Below are 17815 nucleotides of genomic sequence, written 5' to 3'. Positions count from 1 at the left end.
CAGAGATAAAAACGAGGTAATTGGAAAATATGACTAAAGATCTAACAATATTTCTACCTCTGATTTATTCTGATTATGGAGTTAACCAAACCACTTTAACATGAGAAAATGAGAAAGTCAGAGAAAGAAGAGAAAAAGTCACCGGATAAAACATTTACCTATTCAATATATTGGTATAGTTAGTATATATGTTGATATGCACCATCATGAAATACTTAATTTAAAAAGATATTTGGGGTAATTTATTAATAGTGCCATCACATACCTACAGCTCACACCTGAGGCTGAAAAATGCATTTCCTCTGGTGGCCACTTATAGAGTCACACTTTAAAATGCAACACAAATACACAACACACCCACTCCTACATATAGGGCTACATATAACTAAACACAACCAAAAGTTACAAACTAAAAATATTATTCACTCAGTTATATATGAATATAAATATCGACCGATATACTTGTGTCTGCATTTATAATAACAAATCAATAAAAATGTAAAAATGAAGACATAAGAGAAATGCCTTTTAACCACGTTATGAGTGTTGTTGCTGCACAGTTAATTTGAGCAGAGTTGGGCAAACCATAAATGAGCAATCTAAGATTTCTGACAATAACAAAGAATTTTCTTAAGCCACAGACTTTATTTTTTGTAAGGGCTCATTAATGCTTACAAATAGCAAATGTTAGTGAAATCTGTTTATGTGTCTGAAAGTGACGAAAAGATCGACCAATATACAGTGGTCCCTCGTTTATCGCGGTAGTTACGTTCTAAAAATAACCCGTGATAGGTGAAATCTGCGAAGTAGCCAACTTGATTTGCCTTTGTTGCACTAAGAGCAGTTGGTTAGAGGATCTGAGCGCTGTCTTGGGGCAATACACGTCGAGAAGGTCTGTTAAGTAACTGGGCACCAGGTTATTTCAAATTTTAAAAGTATACAAGGGTAGGATTTTAGGATTTTAAAAGCATTTAAAAAACAATACGGAATTTATGGTATTGTTGTGTTTGTTGGGGAGAAAACGTACAAATATACAGTACGGCACTTTAGAGTCACACTGCTAGCGATCGAAGATTTGTGTAAATTTTGCAAGCTAAACGCATTCTGTACTGTACTGGAGACACGGCACGAGATGGATGGACAATGGTCTACAGCCAATCAGGATGCAGAACACAACGAGCTGTGGGGGGAAAAAAAGCATGCAAAATTGCACCAAAGAAATCAGTGAAACAGCGAGGCCACAAAAGGTGAAGTACGTTTTAGTGCGGGACCAGTATCCGTATCTGTATCTGATTTTTAATTTCCGCGTCAGCCTTAAAAATCCTTTTTAGGGTTGTTTTCCCTTCAGAACCTTACAGGTTATATTTATAAGGTCTGCTTATATCCCAGCCCTCTGGGAAATAGTTGTCTGTGGGCTATATCTGCTCATACGGTGAAATTCTAATTTTTCTTAAACACTGGTGCTTATAGGAATATCTTCTTACTATCTGTTGGCCAGTTTTCCTACCAAGTGCTAGTGATCTGCTAAGCTAAACTAAAAGGCTGCGGTTTATATTTAACAACACACACTTAAGAGTGCTCCTCTAACTGAATTTGTGTTGTTTACATTTAGACATAGAAACACCCATGCAGCACTCTTAATTTTTAATGGTAACCCTGCAGTAGTTATTGCTGTAAGTACTTTTTTGATGAATGAGTTCCTTAAAAATATTTGTGTGCTATACAATGTATACTTGTTATCAAATTTATCATATGGGAATGGAAAAAAAACCTACTATGGAATTTATGTTTAATCTTTCTTCAGTTGACAAGCCATAACAGCCTTATTGGCCATATGTCTTATTCTACGTGGGCGACAACCTCTGCTATTAACTTGTTTGTAATGAATTTAAAAGACAGAAGAAGCTCATTGTTTACTGGTGACCTTTCAAGCGACAACGAACAAAGCAACAGCTGCCCATAAAAGCACTAAAGCAAATAATAGCAGACAAAAAACCCCAACAATTTTCCCACAATCTTACAAGTCATTTCTAACTAAAAATGTTCTAATAGCAGTGATTTATGTTGATAAGCTGCATAAACTGACAGCTTAAAGAGGTATCCTTACAGTCTGGTAATTGCATTTGCTTGTGACCTTTTACCTAAAAAATGTCTCAGCATCATCATCACTTACACTGTGAAATAAGCTTTCCTACCACCGATTCTGCCTGACCGCAGGGGCTCGTATATGGGTAAAACCTAGGAAATCACAGGGATCAGTTTCAGACCAAGCATATCGCAGAACGAAGTGTGGAGAGGAAAGGATAGGAAACAGGAAGAGGAAAAAACGATGGGCGTCAAAGTGACACACAAGAGGGGAAAAAAAGGATGAACTGCTGTCAGGGGCTCTGACAGAGACCATCAGCTCACTCACACTTACTCCTCTTTAACACCATCCCACCATTTATCCATCATCACTCCATTTCAGCATCACAGTAAATCCCTTCTTCGTCCTATCACATACAAGATAATAGATATGCCCGCATGCATCCATCTATCCTCAACTATCTCTTTTATGCGTTTCTCTTTCTCTCCCAATATGCTCATCTATCTCTCTGCCTCCAGGCCCTGTTCAATCTGTTAGCGCCATATTGCTTATAAGCATGAGCGTGTGTGTATATGTCACAAATGATATTAACCTGGTAAGCAATGCAAACAGTAAGGGTGGCACAGCAATCCTGTCAAACCTCATAGATGACCAGATTTTTTCCCGTTTCCTGTTCTATTATTTATAACATTTGTCTTCTGCCTGCAGTCAGACTCATTCATTCTTTTGTCTGATTTCAAATTGAAAAGAAAGTAAAACTGAAAGATAAACAGTTTGTTATTAAAACTGCGTACTGACAGATATCGCTATTAGACATGGCAATCACCATTCCAACCCCCTTTTCTGCTGTCATGATCCTAAAAATTTCTGTTTTATTTATAAGGGAGTGGCTGAATGGTTAATGAAAAATAATTACTTCAATTATATTCATGGCGACCATGAATGTGCAAAATAATATAATGGGTGTTCAGAGTGTTGCCAAAGAACACTGTGATACAGGTAAGAGATTGAGCTTGCAATCAACCCCCAGCCTTGTGAACATCCCTGCTGCCTCCTGACCTGCAGCCACTTCTGAACTTCGAGCATCGCAGTGATTTCTTTCCAATCTAGTCCTTAAATAGCTCGGGAAAAAGATTATTGCCTTGAATAGCTAAACAATCGGTACAGTAAGTAATTATTGAGGTTATTTAATTTAAAATAAATAAATTTACTCATAACATAATGATTAGTGTGCAAACAAGTCCTCTAACATGCTGATGCACCTTCATAGACTTACAAGTAATCCATTTAAAATACATGGGAGAACATGAAGTCTCAATAGTGTGAAAAAGAATAAGCTAACTTGAATATGTAGGCACCTCGGTATGGTATCGCCCATGTACAGTTCAAAGGTGACTGGCACCAACCTGATTATCATACACATAAGGAGCCAAGATGGCATCTGGGTAGAGGATTATTCACTTTTCCAACTTCCCCCCAGAAACACTTGGGTCTATTTCCAACTTCTATTTTGAACTTTGCATTTAAAGGAGTGGATAAGGCTGAGCTGCCACGTTTTTTGAATAGTTTTCTCTTGTTTATGCTAGGTAGTGAGCCACTGCTGTTGCTTTCTGGTTTGTTTCTTATGAGTAAGTTATCTCAGTTTGGAGTGTAGACAGTTTTGCTTGTTTGTTATTTTGGCCTTGGCTCATGACATTGATTTGTACTCCTGAATTTGTGAAACTACTACTTCGTTTTTTGGCTGGTCCCTTTATGGGTCGTAATAGCAGATCATACGCCTCCATCTCACCCCATCCCAGCATCCTGTTCTGTCACACCAACCCTCGGCATGTCCCTCTTCACTACATTCATTCATGAATCTTCTCTGACATCCTCCTCTTTTCCTTCTGCTTAGCAGCTCCATTTTCAACATCCTTTGGCCAATATTGTCATTATGTCTAAATTATCTCAGCCTTGCCTCTGTATCTTTGGTCTCCAAAAGGCTCAACATAAACTTTTCCTCTGAAACTATTACTTAATAAATACAACACCTGTTGATTTACTCAAGTTTTTCTTGTGGCTACTTGGGATTTAAAGTAGACAGGAGTTTTTCATGTACTGCATTAGTCCCCCATGGATATTGCATTTCATTAATTGGGGGCTTGTCCGGGATTCAGACCTAGGACCTCTCGCTGATAAACTTGGGGCAAGATGGTGATTTTTCTTCCAGTTTAGCCCTTGAATAATTAAAAACAATTTAGAACAAACAAAATGCCTCCAACGGCTTTAAATAGTGGACAAATATTATTAATAAACTTGAGTCAAGAGTGGAAAAAAACAAAAAAAGATGAAAACATCTACTATGGTCGGTATTTTTTCTTTCCTCTAACCAACATGTGTGTCACCTCTTCAGATACTCCATGTTCAGATACTCCATGCCCCCCCCCTGCATCCATGAATGCCCCCCCCCCGCACGGAGGGGGGGGGGGCATTCATGGATGCAGAAGGTTTGAAGAAGATAACTCATGACTCGATAACTCGTTTATTTCTCCGTCTCTCAAAAAGACTGAACACTTGTGTGTGCTTGCCAGTGTGTGTGTGGCCTCACAGTATGGCATGTCTGTGCAACAGGCATTACCAGGCAGTCTGAGCATTTTCATTAGTTCCTAGAACACCAAACAAACCACACGGGCATGTGAAGCAGCTGCAGTAGTACTAGAGAGCCGGAGAGACTACCGCCATAAGAGAGAGAGAGACACACAGAGGGAGAGAGAGAAAAAGGCGACTAATTTACAGTATGGGAGTGAATGTAAGTGGGTCAAAGTGCATGCCTGTACACATCTGCCTACCAGCTTGATGTTCTGCGTGTGTGTGTGTGTGTGTGTTTACGGATGAATGAACTGAAGCACAGAAAGCTAAAGCGTCTCACTTTATATCTTTGTAGATTTCTGTCTGCAGGAGTGAGTGTGCATATTTTCCATTTCAAATGTATTGCTAATTAGTGTAATTGCAGGAAATGTAATTATGTAAAGGCTTCCCACACCTGTTATTACAATTTAATTGCCCCCCCCCCCCCCCCCCCCCCAAAAAAAAAAAAAAAAAGAAAACATTTGCCCTTTGTTTGTTATTTTTAATCATTCCAGCAAAAGCTTTTTGGAACTTCAGGCATCTCATCTGCTCGTTTAGCCACATTTGCAAGAGCTTATCAAAATTACCTTAGCAAATAATTTTCACAGTTGTATGAACTTTGCAACAAAATCTGCAATCTAACAATATTCCAAAAAGAAAAAAGAAAAACAATTAGTCATGGCAAACAAAAGTTCAAATGCAAAACTTTTCCAAGATCTCTTTAAAGGCAGCAACTTCGTGTCCCCATTGGCAGCTGTTAGTGCTTACAAGAGCAATGCAGATTAAATCAGCCTTTCAGGCTTTAATGAAATGGAGAACAAAAGAAAAAATACCTTTGGTACTAAATACCAAACTACTGCATGGGTTTGGGTGTTTATCGGTGTGTTCTCTGTGTATTTCCTACCTGACCACAGGCTCCGGTATGGCCTCTAGGTTGGCTGGGACCTGCACTCCTTTCTCCCACTCTTGTCTCCAAGGGTCTGAAAGCACGTAGAAGTCGTCTGGGCCAAGCTGGGCTGAGTCCGGCAGCTTCATGGCAGTGATGAAGTCAGTACGAAATACCTTTACAGAAGAAGAGAAAGGAAAAAAAATGCAAGTTTGGGTATTTGTTTTCAATAACCCTACTAAGAAGGTCGTGTGATTGGCTAGGTTTTACCAAGGTGGGACTTGGCCCAATTGAAAAGGGATTTTTGGATCCAGAATAATTTAATATTGTGAGTTACTGCAAAATGGCACATGTTTACATGTACACAACAGAACATCAATAAGAAAAACTGGGAGGCATCCAGAGTCAGATATCTTTCTGAACCAGTGACCCATATTATGCATGGTTTGTGATTTTAACACAGTCTCGCCCTGCTTTGTTATTTTCTTCAATCTTCTAATTTCTGCCTGTGTCTTTCAGCAAAAACAAATCTTATAAATCTTTATATTGACACCAGTTTACAAATCTAGATATTATACAGTACCTCAAAGTAGACCGTATTTAACACTTACTATTGACTCTCTTGCACAATTCTTGAATATATCATTTTTAGCAGTGTTGAGAGAGACAAAGTAAGGGTAGAAAAAAGGTTAGAACACAGAACAAAAGCCCCAGCTGGGAATGAAACTGTAGACTAGTTTGGTCACAGCATGTGCAGCCATTAGGCCCACAGAAAACCCCACAATAACAACACAATATTTTTAAACTACCCAGTTCATCTGAAAGCTGGTCCTACGAATAATATCTTCAACAGCTCTTGGGTCTTACTTAAACAGAAAGCCAGCATGTAACTCCAAAACTGCAACTAATGCACAGGAAAACAATGCTCGTGGCCAGAGATAACCTGTGACACAAAAAAACCCCCAAAAACATGGAAGCCTGGTGCGGTTCCAAAGGCAGACCGTTTTCACGATGACTGATGCCATGTTATGCAATGCATTTTCCCTCAGTAGCCTCCAGTCAGTCAAGTCCCGTCTCAGGGCCTAAGTGATCCTCAATGATCCTCACAGCCTGTAGGCTCAGACTGCTCATGATAAAGCCGTTACTTACAACAACAAAATGTCAGGCTTGTGTTTGAGTTCCCAGCTCAGATTTACCATAAATCTCTTGCGGCCTCAAAATTATGCATCTTTTGCATTTCTTTTGCTGACGGCTGCCTGACACTAAACACTGGTGTAACATTTGATCAGGCAACACAACATTGAGAACAGATGTGCAACGGCACTGAGATGCATTTGTCTAGTAAAGTATAAATCCCAGATTTTGTTGCACTTAATGTCTTTGGCTCTCTTGGGTACTCGGTCATAGACTCTGGAGTCCTTTTAAAGTTTTACTGGATGACGGGCACGGGATTTGCTGCTCCAGTATTCCAGCAGCGCACCACACAGTCGGTGCTTCTTCCCTCTGCAATTAAAAATAATTGCAGTGCATTACGTTTTAGTGCAAATACAAACTTGAAGGTGAACCATATGTGACACCATCATCAGCAACTGATGTTACTTCAGATGACACAGAGAGGGAAGGGACGTGTCATTTCATTACAACCGTGTTTCCTAGCATCTCTCACTCAGCGGGTTTCGTGTATTTTAAGCGTCTCCTGATTTCTCTCATCTTTTCATTCAGCCTCTTCCTCACATCTTGAATGGGACAGACTGAGATGTAAGGAATAGTTGCAAGCAAGGGGAATAAAACATTTTGAAGCACACTGACAGATGAAAGAAGAAGTAAAAGGTAAGGAGGAAGAAGCAAGTGGAACACTGATAAACTCAAGTGGTGGTAAATTATTGATATTAACCAATATGAAATCCTTAAAAGTACAATTCTTGGGAGGATTTTACAAAAACAAACTAGGTGTGCCTGAGTGCGATGCGGCATTTGAGGACACGAGGGAGTGGATGCATTCAAGCAGACACGATCGTTCTTGCACATAATGCGAACGCACACACATAAATTCTCCGTCTGCTTTACCAGGGACCTGAAGCAGTGATATTATCAGTCATATAGTCAAGGACATCAGTCAAGAACACACAGGCATAAACACACAAAGCCACACACACATAAAAAAAACAAAAAAAAAAAACAAGCAACACTCCCTCGCAGTGGTGCCAAATCAACCGTATGACTTCACTCTGCATTTTATCATTACTTTCTAAGCCTCCTTATCCCTGCTATATTAGCTCCTCTTCTCCATCTGTCTCTCTATTAACCTCCCCATCTCCCTCCCCTCCCTCCATCCCTCCTTCCTCTCCATCTCTCCATCCCCCAATGTGCATTTTTATCTTCTCTATTTTGACCTAAGAGACACAATGAAGAAAAACAGACTTGTAAGACGAAACATGGAGTTAAAAGAGAGATAACAGAAGCAAAACTGGGTGGAGATAAAAATGAGCAAGAAGGAGACAGATGGAGATGGAGTTTAAGTCTCCCAGTGGACCACGAGAAAGCCCGCAGATGAATTCATTCACTTGTACAATGTAAATGGAATTTTTACTTTAAGACATAGCAGTCACCTCCTGCATCTGCAATGTGGCCATCCAATGTGGACCATCCTCTAAATGCCAGTCTAACATTTAGAGGACCAAGGGTGCCCACTTCTGCTCATCCACTGCTCTGTTTTGAGGACAGTGAGGCCCACTACGACTTGCCCAAGATCTCCTCTGCGTGTTCTGCAAGCGGCCACGCTCAGCAACCTTCCAACTGCAGCCATGCAAGAGCCTGCAGAAGATTGCCGGTTTGCCATAACCACTACTGACCAGCAGTTTACTTTACAAAAGCAACAACGGCAGCGCAAAGTGCTGACTCTGCTGACAAAGATAACAATGGAAGCCACTCTTCTTTGGACATGGACCTGAAAATGGACAGCTAAACTGGACTTCAAGGCTTTTTTAGCTTGGATCTGATCAACAATAACCTCCTCTAGCAACATTCAAAAAGTCTGGTAACAAACCACCGAGGCACAGCATAGCTTCCCATAGCACATGGTTAACAATATGGACACTTAATATATTGAAGTCAAAATGTTTTTGCTTTTTTTTATATAGCACATTTTGAAACAACAGATGTCGAAAGAAAATTAAAAAAGTAAAAACTGGTAGGTCTTTAGAGTTGATTTAAAATTCTCAATTGTTGAGCCGGTTCTTTTGTCAGAAGGAAGAGTTTTCCAGAGCCTGGGGCCAATAACAGCAAAGGCCCAGCTGCCTGGGCGAGAGGAGGGCACTGAGAGAAGTTGTTGGGATGATGGACTCATTGACCTGGAGGCAAAATACTGAGTTAAAGATCTGCAACGCACTGTGGAGATAATCCATGGAGGACTCTGTAAAAAAAACAAAAAAAAAAAACTTTAAAGTCTATTCTAAACTTCACTGGTAGCCAGTGCAGCTGGGTGAAAACCGGAGTGATGTGCTCTCTTTTCTTTGCACCGGTTAAGCGTTGAGCAGCTGCAGTTTGAACCATCTCCAATCAAAGTGGAAATGGTCAATCCTACACACAGGGAGCTGCAGCAGTCAAGCCAAGAGGTGCCAAGTTGTCGATAACTGTTTCTACATCCTGGCTTTGACGATGATTCTCCGCTGATAAAAGCTGACCTTCACAACATTCCTGGTTTGATTGTTAAAAGTGAAGAAGCTACCCATAAAAAACACCAAGATTTTTAACAGTGAATTGGACGCGGTTGGATAAAAGACCAATATCGATGCCTCGGTGAGAATGTTTGTAGAGCTTGAAAGGGTCATTCAATGAAAGCACTTTTTTTTGCCATCCAGGATTTCAGATGACTCAAACAGTCAAAGGGACTCTTTGCGGAGTGGTCACCATCTGGTGCGACAGGTAGATGAACATTTCATTTCTGTTCATCCATTCAAACGTGATCACTGTAATGGTTCGACGCTAGTTATCCTGTACACAGAAAAGACAGCTTGCATGTCAACTAATGATCTTCCTTATTAACCTACCACCATTATTCCCTATGATCATACTTTCATACATTCAATTAGCTTAAGCATCACAAGACAAAGTCAAAACTCCCCACGCATCTTCTTCCTCTCTGGGCCAGCACATGTGGGACGGAACAAAGAGACACATAATCTGACGACACACATCCACCAGTGTGCACAGACACACACAAGCTTTCTTAATACCTACATTAACGCCTGTATGAGGCATGGCTGTATTTACAGCCAGTCATAACTCGTACACTGATATTAAAAACACTTGTGCCAGCTGTTCAGTGTGCAGCATTATTATCAAGGCTCAGTTTGAGTGAACAGCAATAAAAACTGTAACCTTAAAGTAGCTCACTCTGTCCCTGGACTGGCAGTATAACTCTGTGTGGGGAAGCCTCTCTTTACTATCTCTGAGGTGCAACACATCGAAATCCCTGAAAAAAACAATAAAACAATCTAAACCCGCCAGAGTCTCCCAATTTAATCAGGAGTCATCTTATCAAAATCTGATCAAAGGATAAGTAAATAAGAAGACTACAGATCTACTTTGAGGCTGTACTCAGGCACGGTAGTGCTTGGAGCTAAGTGAGTGATCACTGTGACATGTTTACCACCTTAGGTTTTCATCTCAGAGTGCTAACATTTGTTAAGTAGCAGTAACTACAGTTCACTAAATGAAGTGCAGCTAAGGGTGACTGGATTCCCATTAGTTCTGCAGCAATTCGGTCAATTTCCAGAGTTATTATGAATTTCAGTTTTCACTTAATGATGGAAAATGCAAGATTACTCAAATTCATCCCTAGGCGAGCGCATATTAGTTTATTTTCATTTCATGTCACACATCCATAGTCGTTGAGATATTTTCACTCACAAGCTAGCAATTTCTGGAGGTTGTCAGGGATCACGCTATTAGGGTTCAGCATCACCAAATCCTGACTTTCTCCACAACATTTTGTGAATCCACCTCGCAGATTTTGACATATATCAGTAATGGAGGACAGCGTGTAGGAAGAGGACAGAGGGAGACAAGGAAGAGCAAAAATTATGTTATGTGAAGAGAGGACAGGACCAAGCAGTGAGAAGGAGAGAAACAGTGAAATTAATTTCAGTCAGTGGAAAGAGAGACGAAAGACAAGGCCGGACGGGGATGAGGTGTGTGTGTGTGTGTGTGTGTCTGTGTGTCTGTGTGTGAGTGAGAGAGAGAGAGAGAAAGAGAGAGAAAGTGCAGTATATTAAAAGGCCATATGTAAAAAGCAGCATCCTTGCTTCTACTGCTTGGCTGCTTCTGCCGTCTGCCAGCCAGCACAAATAAATAATGCAATGGAGCAAGGATGTTTGCGCCTGTGCGCGTGCAAGTTCAACCTGTACTGTAACTGTGTGTTCGTCTGTGTGTGGGTAAGTGTGTGTTGACAGTGAGTCAAGGCCATCATGAATCTTGTCTTCCCCTTCAGCAATACCAGAGGAGGAAAGACAGAGACTAAGGGCAATCCACTCCTCCTTAATCTTTCTCTTTTTACTTCTTCCATCATTTCTCTTGCTCTGTTTTCATGCTCCTCATCAGCCGAAGAACATGGTAGTGGAAAAGGAAGAGGATGACAAAAGATGAAAAAAGAGGGGGGGGGGGGGTTAATAAAAAAAAAGGGGGGGGGGGGAATAATAGAAAGCCAAATAAAAGGACTGAGATACAAAGGGAAGAAAGGATAACCAAGAAAAGAGGAGAAAGGAGCAAAGTTAGGGACGAAAAGAGAAGAAGCCAGAGGTAAGGAGAGGAGACAGGAGGGGAAAAGAGGAGAGGAGAGGATCAGTTTTATTACTGTGTGTTTGTACAGGAATGACTTCGGCTAATTAATGTCTAGGAAACACTATTACAAGCTCCCGCAGTTTTATGTTCTACCTCGCGTCTCTCTCTCTCTGCCTCTCCAGCTCAACACCATCCTGCTCTTCCTCTCTTCCACTGCCCACCCTCTTCATCTTTTTACGCTTTCTCTGACAGACAGTTGGGAGTCGCCCGTACTCAGTGACGGATGACAGTCAGATAGATGGAAGAGGAGAGCGATAAGAAGATGAGAGCTCCCAGGAGACGGGCAGTAAAAGTCAAGCAGGTAGAGGGGCAGGAAAGCAGTCCCTGCTTCCAAACTGTCTGCCAATTTTTTTTATTTTTTTTTACGCAAATATAAGAAATGAGTTGGGGGGGGGGGGGGGTTCTCCTCCCTTTAGCTTTCACAGAGCAACAAAACAAATCCAGCAGAAAAATGGAAAAACAGAGACCTTCGAGCACTGATTAGATTTGAGTAACTAGTTTATCCTTTACAGAGTCAGTTAGTGCCGGCTGTATTTCATGCAAAGACCAAAACAAAGAAATCCATTTGGCTGCATTGTAACTGAGCAACTAATGAAGAGTTATGTACAGGAGTGACAGTACCAATGTCAAATCTCTGGCTGCTTTTGGAAGAGAGAGCCTGTTATGCAATGAGCCTGAAGCAGCAATGGAAACTCTGTCAGTAATTACTCAAAAAGTGCATTTCTTTTTCCATTTATCACATGATTTATTTATTGCTGGAGAGATTTTCCACATCCATCAACCATAATAACTTTGTTCTGAGGAGAGCATGTGATTGAATTTTGCCATTTCCACTCAGCTTTCCAAATTTGATAAATCACAATTCGCAAATGAAAATACAAAGTGCAAGCCCGACTTCTACAAAAGGAGGAATGCTAAAGTAGATTTACAATAGGAAGAAAATCCCCTTTGGAAGGTAATTAATATACGTCTTCATAGTAATCCCGCTGTTAGTGGTCATTTCAGTCAGTTGCTCATCAAATTTGTTGACATTTTCCTCAGCCTTTTAACACTTTTCTATACGCAACACTCATTTTTGTACAGCTGCAGTGCATCTGAAAAGTTATGTCATTCATTTAAACCATCCGGTTATATTATTTCTGTCTGTAGTGTCCTTTTCTCTAGATTTTCCCCAAATGTAAAAGGCGGTCATGTTACAAAGACCACACCGGAGTTCGGCAAAGTCTGCCAAAATACCAAATAGTAATGGCTACAGTGAAACATAATGATTGAAGAAGACATTAGGGAAGGAGTTTAGAAGTGTGTTCAGAGTATTGTAGGATACTCCTACCTTTACATTTTATTTGATTCCTTTTTGTAGCCAGACTTAAGTGTAATCACATTAGGACTGGGCAGTTAATCAAAAACAAAACTGACATTCAAAACCTCTAATTGCCCATGTCATTTATTTCCTTTTTTTGTTTTGTTTTCATATTCCAGTGATACACCCCTGGTATGAACTGTGTCTTTGAAAACACACAAAATGTGTGTAGACTTGTGAATCTGCAACATGGCAACGTCACGGAGGAAAACTCAAACTTCGTAAGTTGAGCAGCTTGTGCCAAATAGAAATGCCGTGTCCGTTATTTGAACATTTTTGGCTTCAGCAAACAGACGTCAAGCAAAACGAAGAAAACATTGCGAAAAATTGTTTCAGCAATTGAATTTTTTCAATTGAATTGAATTTATTTAGTGCTATCACGACAATGACGAGTTGCATCAAGGGGTTTTATATTGTAAGGTAAAGGTAATACAGAAACAACCCAAGCAAACAAAGTGCTTTCAGGATGCACTTGGTGACAGTGGGAAGGAAAAACCCTCTTTTAACAGGAAGAAACCTCCAGCAGAACCAGGCTCAGGGAGGGGCAGCCAACACACGCTGTCTCCATCTTCAATAACAAGACTTTTCTTCTGCAAGGTTTCCACAGTTACCCCTTTGCACCACTGTCTGTTTTTAAAGCCTCTTTCTTTTTGTTTACACGATCAGCCTTCATTTACTCCCATATTCTGCACATGTTAAAAGGCAGAACAGCATAAAGGATGGGTTTAGGGTATTAAATTAAAGATAAAAGCCATTGCATTGTGCTAATACTGTTTGCACAATAACGATAATTTAAAGCAAAACTGTTGATTTAAACTCTTCTATTATCGGTTAAGTTTGCATCACAATCTAATCAGACAGTGCGGCATGATCGATGGTCTCTCCATAAAACAGATTAGATTCAGCTGCTCGGTTAAGGCTCCACAAAACCTCAAGTTCAGCATTACTGTGAGGTGAGTAGTAACACACACACACACACACACACACACACACACACACACACACACTCCTCTGTCCAATCATTCAGTAGGTCAGTGTGCTGTGATGAGTTATGGGCTGTTAGCATGCAGGGGTCTCATTAAGTCCAATCTAGGTCTGAACTGATGACATTACCAGGGGATGTGAAGTGTGTGTGTGTGTACACGACGGTAAAAAGTCTGACAGCCTCAGAATTTTTTCCCTATTAAAGAATTCCTGTTTATCGAGCCACACCGCTACCAATACTGTAACTGCTATATTATTAATTGAGTCTAAACCATACTGACATTTAACATCTTTCATTTGCATCGCGTCACATTATGCATACATTTTTTTACGGGCCTTTGTGAAGTGATTGTTTACGAAGCACCCTTAGCAACAGTGACATGTAAACAGCAACACTGGTAGCTCACCTTTTCTAACTTATAATAACATTATTAGCCTATAAAGCACTTTTGCTTGTCGTAAATCCTAAGAGAGGTCTTGCTCTCTCTCTCTGCAGCACCCAAAGAGCGAGATCATGCATTTAGTAACAAGTTTGGAAAGAGCTAAATGTCCTAAAGTCGGACTATCCTTCACAAGCCAAAGCTGCCACTGCCTGTTACTACAACAATTACAACAAGCTTTGTACAGTACAGAAAAAATGTGCCTTTCTCAATCACTGTCAAGGGCATGTTTTAACATGCAAGTGACCGTGCCACTTTAGTCACCTGAAGGTTTATGACAGCTGCTGCTAACACTATGATGCTGCGTTTACAGCTATTATCACCATTACCTCGTTCCACTTTAGCCAAAACTATTACGGTTGATGCGTCTAATTCTACTCTCCAGTCCAAAATATGACGATCGCCGTGAGCGCTGCTACTACACTTGTTGCTTCAGCTGCTGCGAATAGAACCAAACTTATGTGAGCCACCACTACCTTGAGCTGTAACAACTACCGGATCAATAATCAAATGATTAAGTCAGGTTTTAAGCTAAAAGAAAGTAATCCAAACCTTACTTTATGCTTCGATGAGAATTTACAACTTCTTTTATCCAGTGTTTGGCTATTTGATGAGATTATCTTGAGTTGAGAAAGATTGAGAGAAATCGTTAACCAGATTATTTGATAATAAAACTGGGGATAATACTAATTTTTTAAAAATTAATGTGTATGGGGGTTCAAAGGTGTAATTTTTCAGGAACAGTGTCAACTATGAGCTTAAGGCAGCTCTGATTCAGCTCGTCTATGTGTTGTAAGTCTGCCTGTCAGTCTCATTTCGCGGCCGGGCTTAAATCTCTGACCATCTGCGGAGAAGTGATAGATTAACGCAGCCTGCTTCCTTCTGAGCGCAACAGAACAGAAACCACATAGTGTGGCCGTTGAAAGCGGACATTTCACTCCAGGAAACGTGCGCTCGGAGAGGCAGATAGGGACACACATAAAAATTTTTCCCATTAACACCAAAACTCCTGTAAATAAAGGACCAACACACACCAATTCGCAGCAGCTGAACATAGCTGAACATGTGCTGAACACACCCCCTCGCAGGTGAGGAAACCCAGGAGTAAACACAGGTGAGCATATGGGTCAGAGAAAAATGCATTTAGGCACTGCAGTGACTGACACACACACACACACACACACACACACACACACACACACACACACACACACACACACACACACACAGTAGACCTCGTTATTATGTTGCTGCGGAGCCAGTTTCCTTGAAGCACAGCGACAAAGTGCTTTAAGTGCTTTTAAAGGCCAGCTGACATAACACAGCATCATTTGACTCGCTGGTTATCTTGAAAAACAATCATCCTTGTTCATGTGTGACTTTGAAAGGGATGAGAGCACTGACAGATAGAGAAAGAGGATGGTATGCCCTTCATCTCTCATCCTCATGTTATTATTAGACTGCTCAAGTCTGGCATGGCCTTCTTACAGTGAAAATATAGATGGATTTATCTAATAGTGATAAGCCTGTGAATACGGATGAGACTGTTTATTCTAAGAAAGGGCATTTAAACTAAGTATTTGTGTATTATCACAGGCTCAGATGACGCTTAGAATGACGCACACGCCTAAGTGAGAATTCTACAATGCTAGACCCCTCAATAAAAACACAATGTAAGCAGGCATTAACAACAAAGTATGTTTTTTTTTTAAGTTTTTGTCTTAATAGACAAGCCAGTCTGCGATTGTGCAGCACAGCACCTGCTGGCTCTGCTCATTTTAGGCCACAGTTTAAAAAATCTGGCTGAAATAAGTACAAAAAAGTTCCTAAAATGATTGGATTTTCATTGGTGAACCTATCTGCCTGATGATAACAGCACAGAGTACAGAGGAGGCGATGGATCGCTCTTTCCCTGTGCAAGTATGCGCTTGTTACAAAGACAGTGAAGATTAAAGTGATCTAGATTGTAAGGTAAATGTAATACAGAAACAATCCCAGCAATCTAGTGCTTTGAGGAAGCACTTGGTGACACTGGGAAGGAAAAACACCATTTTAACAGGAAGAAACTGGTGTTTTTATCGATACCTGATTAGACTCTCTGAAGCAGCTGCTACAACAACAGCAACAACATCAGTTAATGTCTCCAAAGTGATTCCAAACTGAATCTAGAATTTTAAAAAGAGCATTGCTGGGTCAAGAGTAAACCCTGGCTTGCTGTTGAAGCCAAGAGACTTAAAGCACTCGCTTTAAGTTTGATAAGTTTGCACTCATGCATTCTTATCTTTTCTCCTTGAGAACAAGTCAATCAAATGTGTGACTGTGTGATAAAGCCACTGAATTAAATAATAAATCATTAAATTATGACTTAATAAAAGAAAAATATAATAATAATGATGATAATAGGGGGATGAGAGTGGAGAGAAGTACAAACAAATGCAACTTTTCGGATTAAATTCATAAATTTACAAGGAAAAATGGCAAATTGAGAAGAAAAAATGCAAATTTATTGGGGGAAAATTGATTTATGCGAAAAACTTTCAAAATTAGGAGACAAAAATCTGCAAAACTTTCAAGCCATAAATTTATAAGAAAAAAACTGAACAGATATGAGAAAAAATGCAAATGTATGAAAAAAGGTGGCAAATCTAAGGAAAATTTGAGCTTTATGTGAAAACGGTGGGAAATTTAGAAGAAAGAATTTGCAAATTTGCACACGAGAAACTCTGAAAAGGAGTTCGGGGTTTTTTTGGTTTAGTAAAGAAGCAATACTGTTTCACTTTTGAGGTTATTTGAACTCCTGGAATCAAAAGCTGTTATTTGAAGACCAATAACACCTCATTTAAATATAAAATATTAAGGCAGTCAGGCAACTATAAGATCACTAAAACAACTCACTCTCTGTCCTGATGGTCTCTATGCGCGGCTGGTTGTAAGACGAGTGTGCAAAGACCATCTTTAAAGTGCAACACCAAATAGATGACAACCGTGAAAGTCTTGACTTTATCAGACCGTACAGCTCAAATTTGTGCCATGTCACTCTCTGGAGTGAGAAGGTGCACATCTACATAGAACTGACGACAAGAGAATAAAATAAGAGTTTCTTTTCAAATAATGAAAAGGGAAAAAAAGTTGTTTTTCTCCTCTGGGCATCATGGCTACCTGGTTCTCCACAGTGCGTCACAGCAGATGTCGACTAACAGAGAGAGAAGGATAATTTTAGCAGCCACATCACAGCGAGGGCTCTAATGATTGGCTGCCTGGAAGGTCCACAGGACTCAAGAAGTGTGTGCATGCGTGTGTGTGCTGAGTGGGTGATTAAGAGTGAGAAAACGACAGAGAAGGAGAGAAAGGGGTTGATGAGAGAGTAGCAGAATGAAGGAGAGGAGAGAGCGTGTGCATGTGTGCGTATGTGTGTGTGTGACAGAGAAAGAGATCAGTGCATTAGTGGAGTGACTCAGTGATTTCAGACTGATCCACACACTCAAACACAGTCTCTAGGATGCATCAAGATAGGACTGCATCTCAGTGCCAGCAGTGTGTATTGAATTCAGCAAATTAGAGCCTATATCTTTAAGACGATGTGACCTCCAGCTTGCAACGGGGCGGCTAGA

At 40.4% G+C, this 17815-nt stretch overlaps 1 protein-coding gene across 2 annotated transcripts in view; it reads right to left on the bottom strand.

Annotated features, from left to right (window-relative positions):
* jade2 (jade family PHD finger 2) overlaps positions 1-17815 on the bottom strand; it is a 226654-nt gene that overhangs the window by 150031 nt on the left and 58808 nt on the right. For both annotated transcript variants that reach the window (XM_085175897.1, XM_085175896.1), the window contains exon 4: positions 5598-5755. In XM_085175897.1, the coding sequence (XP_085032023.1) occupies positions 5598-5755 (158 nt within the window). The remainder of the gene's footprint in view (positions 1-5597; positions 5756-17815) is intronic.

Source organism: Neolamprologus multifasciatus, chromosome 10, assembly GCF_963576455.1.
Source record: "Neolamprologus multifasciatus chromosome 10, fNeoMul1.2, whole genome shotgun sequence".
NCBI lineage: Eukaryota > Metazoa > Chordata > Actinopteri > Cichliformes > Cichlidae > Neolamprologus > Neolamprologus multifasciatus.
This window is presented reverse-complemented; position numbering and strand designations above follow the sequence as displayed.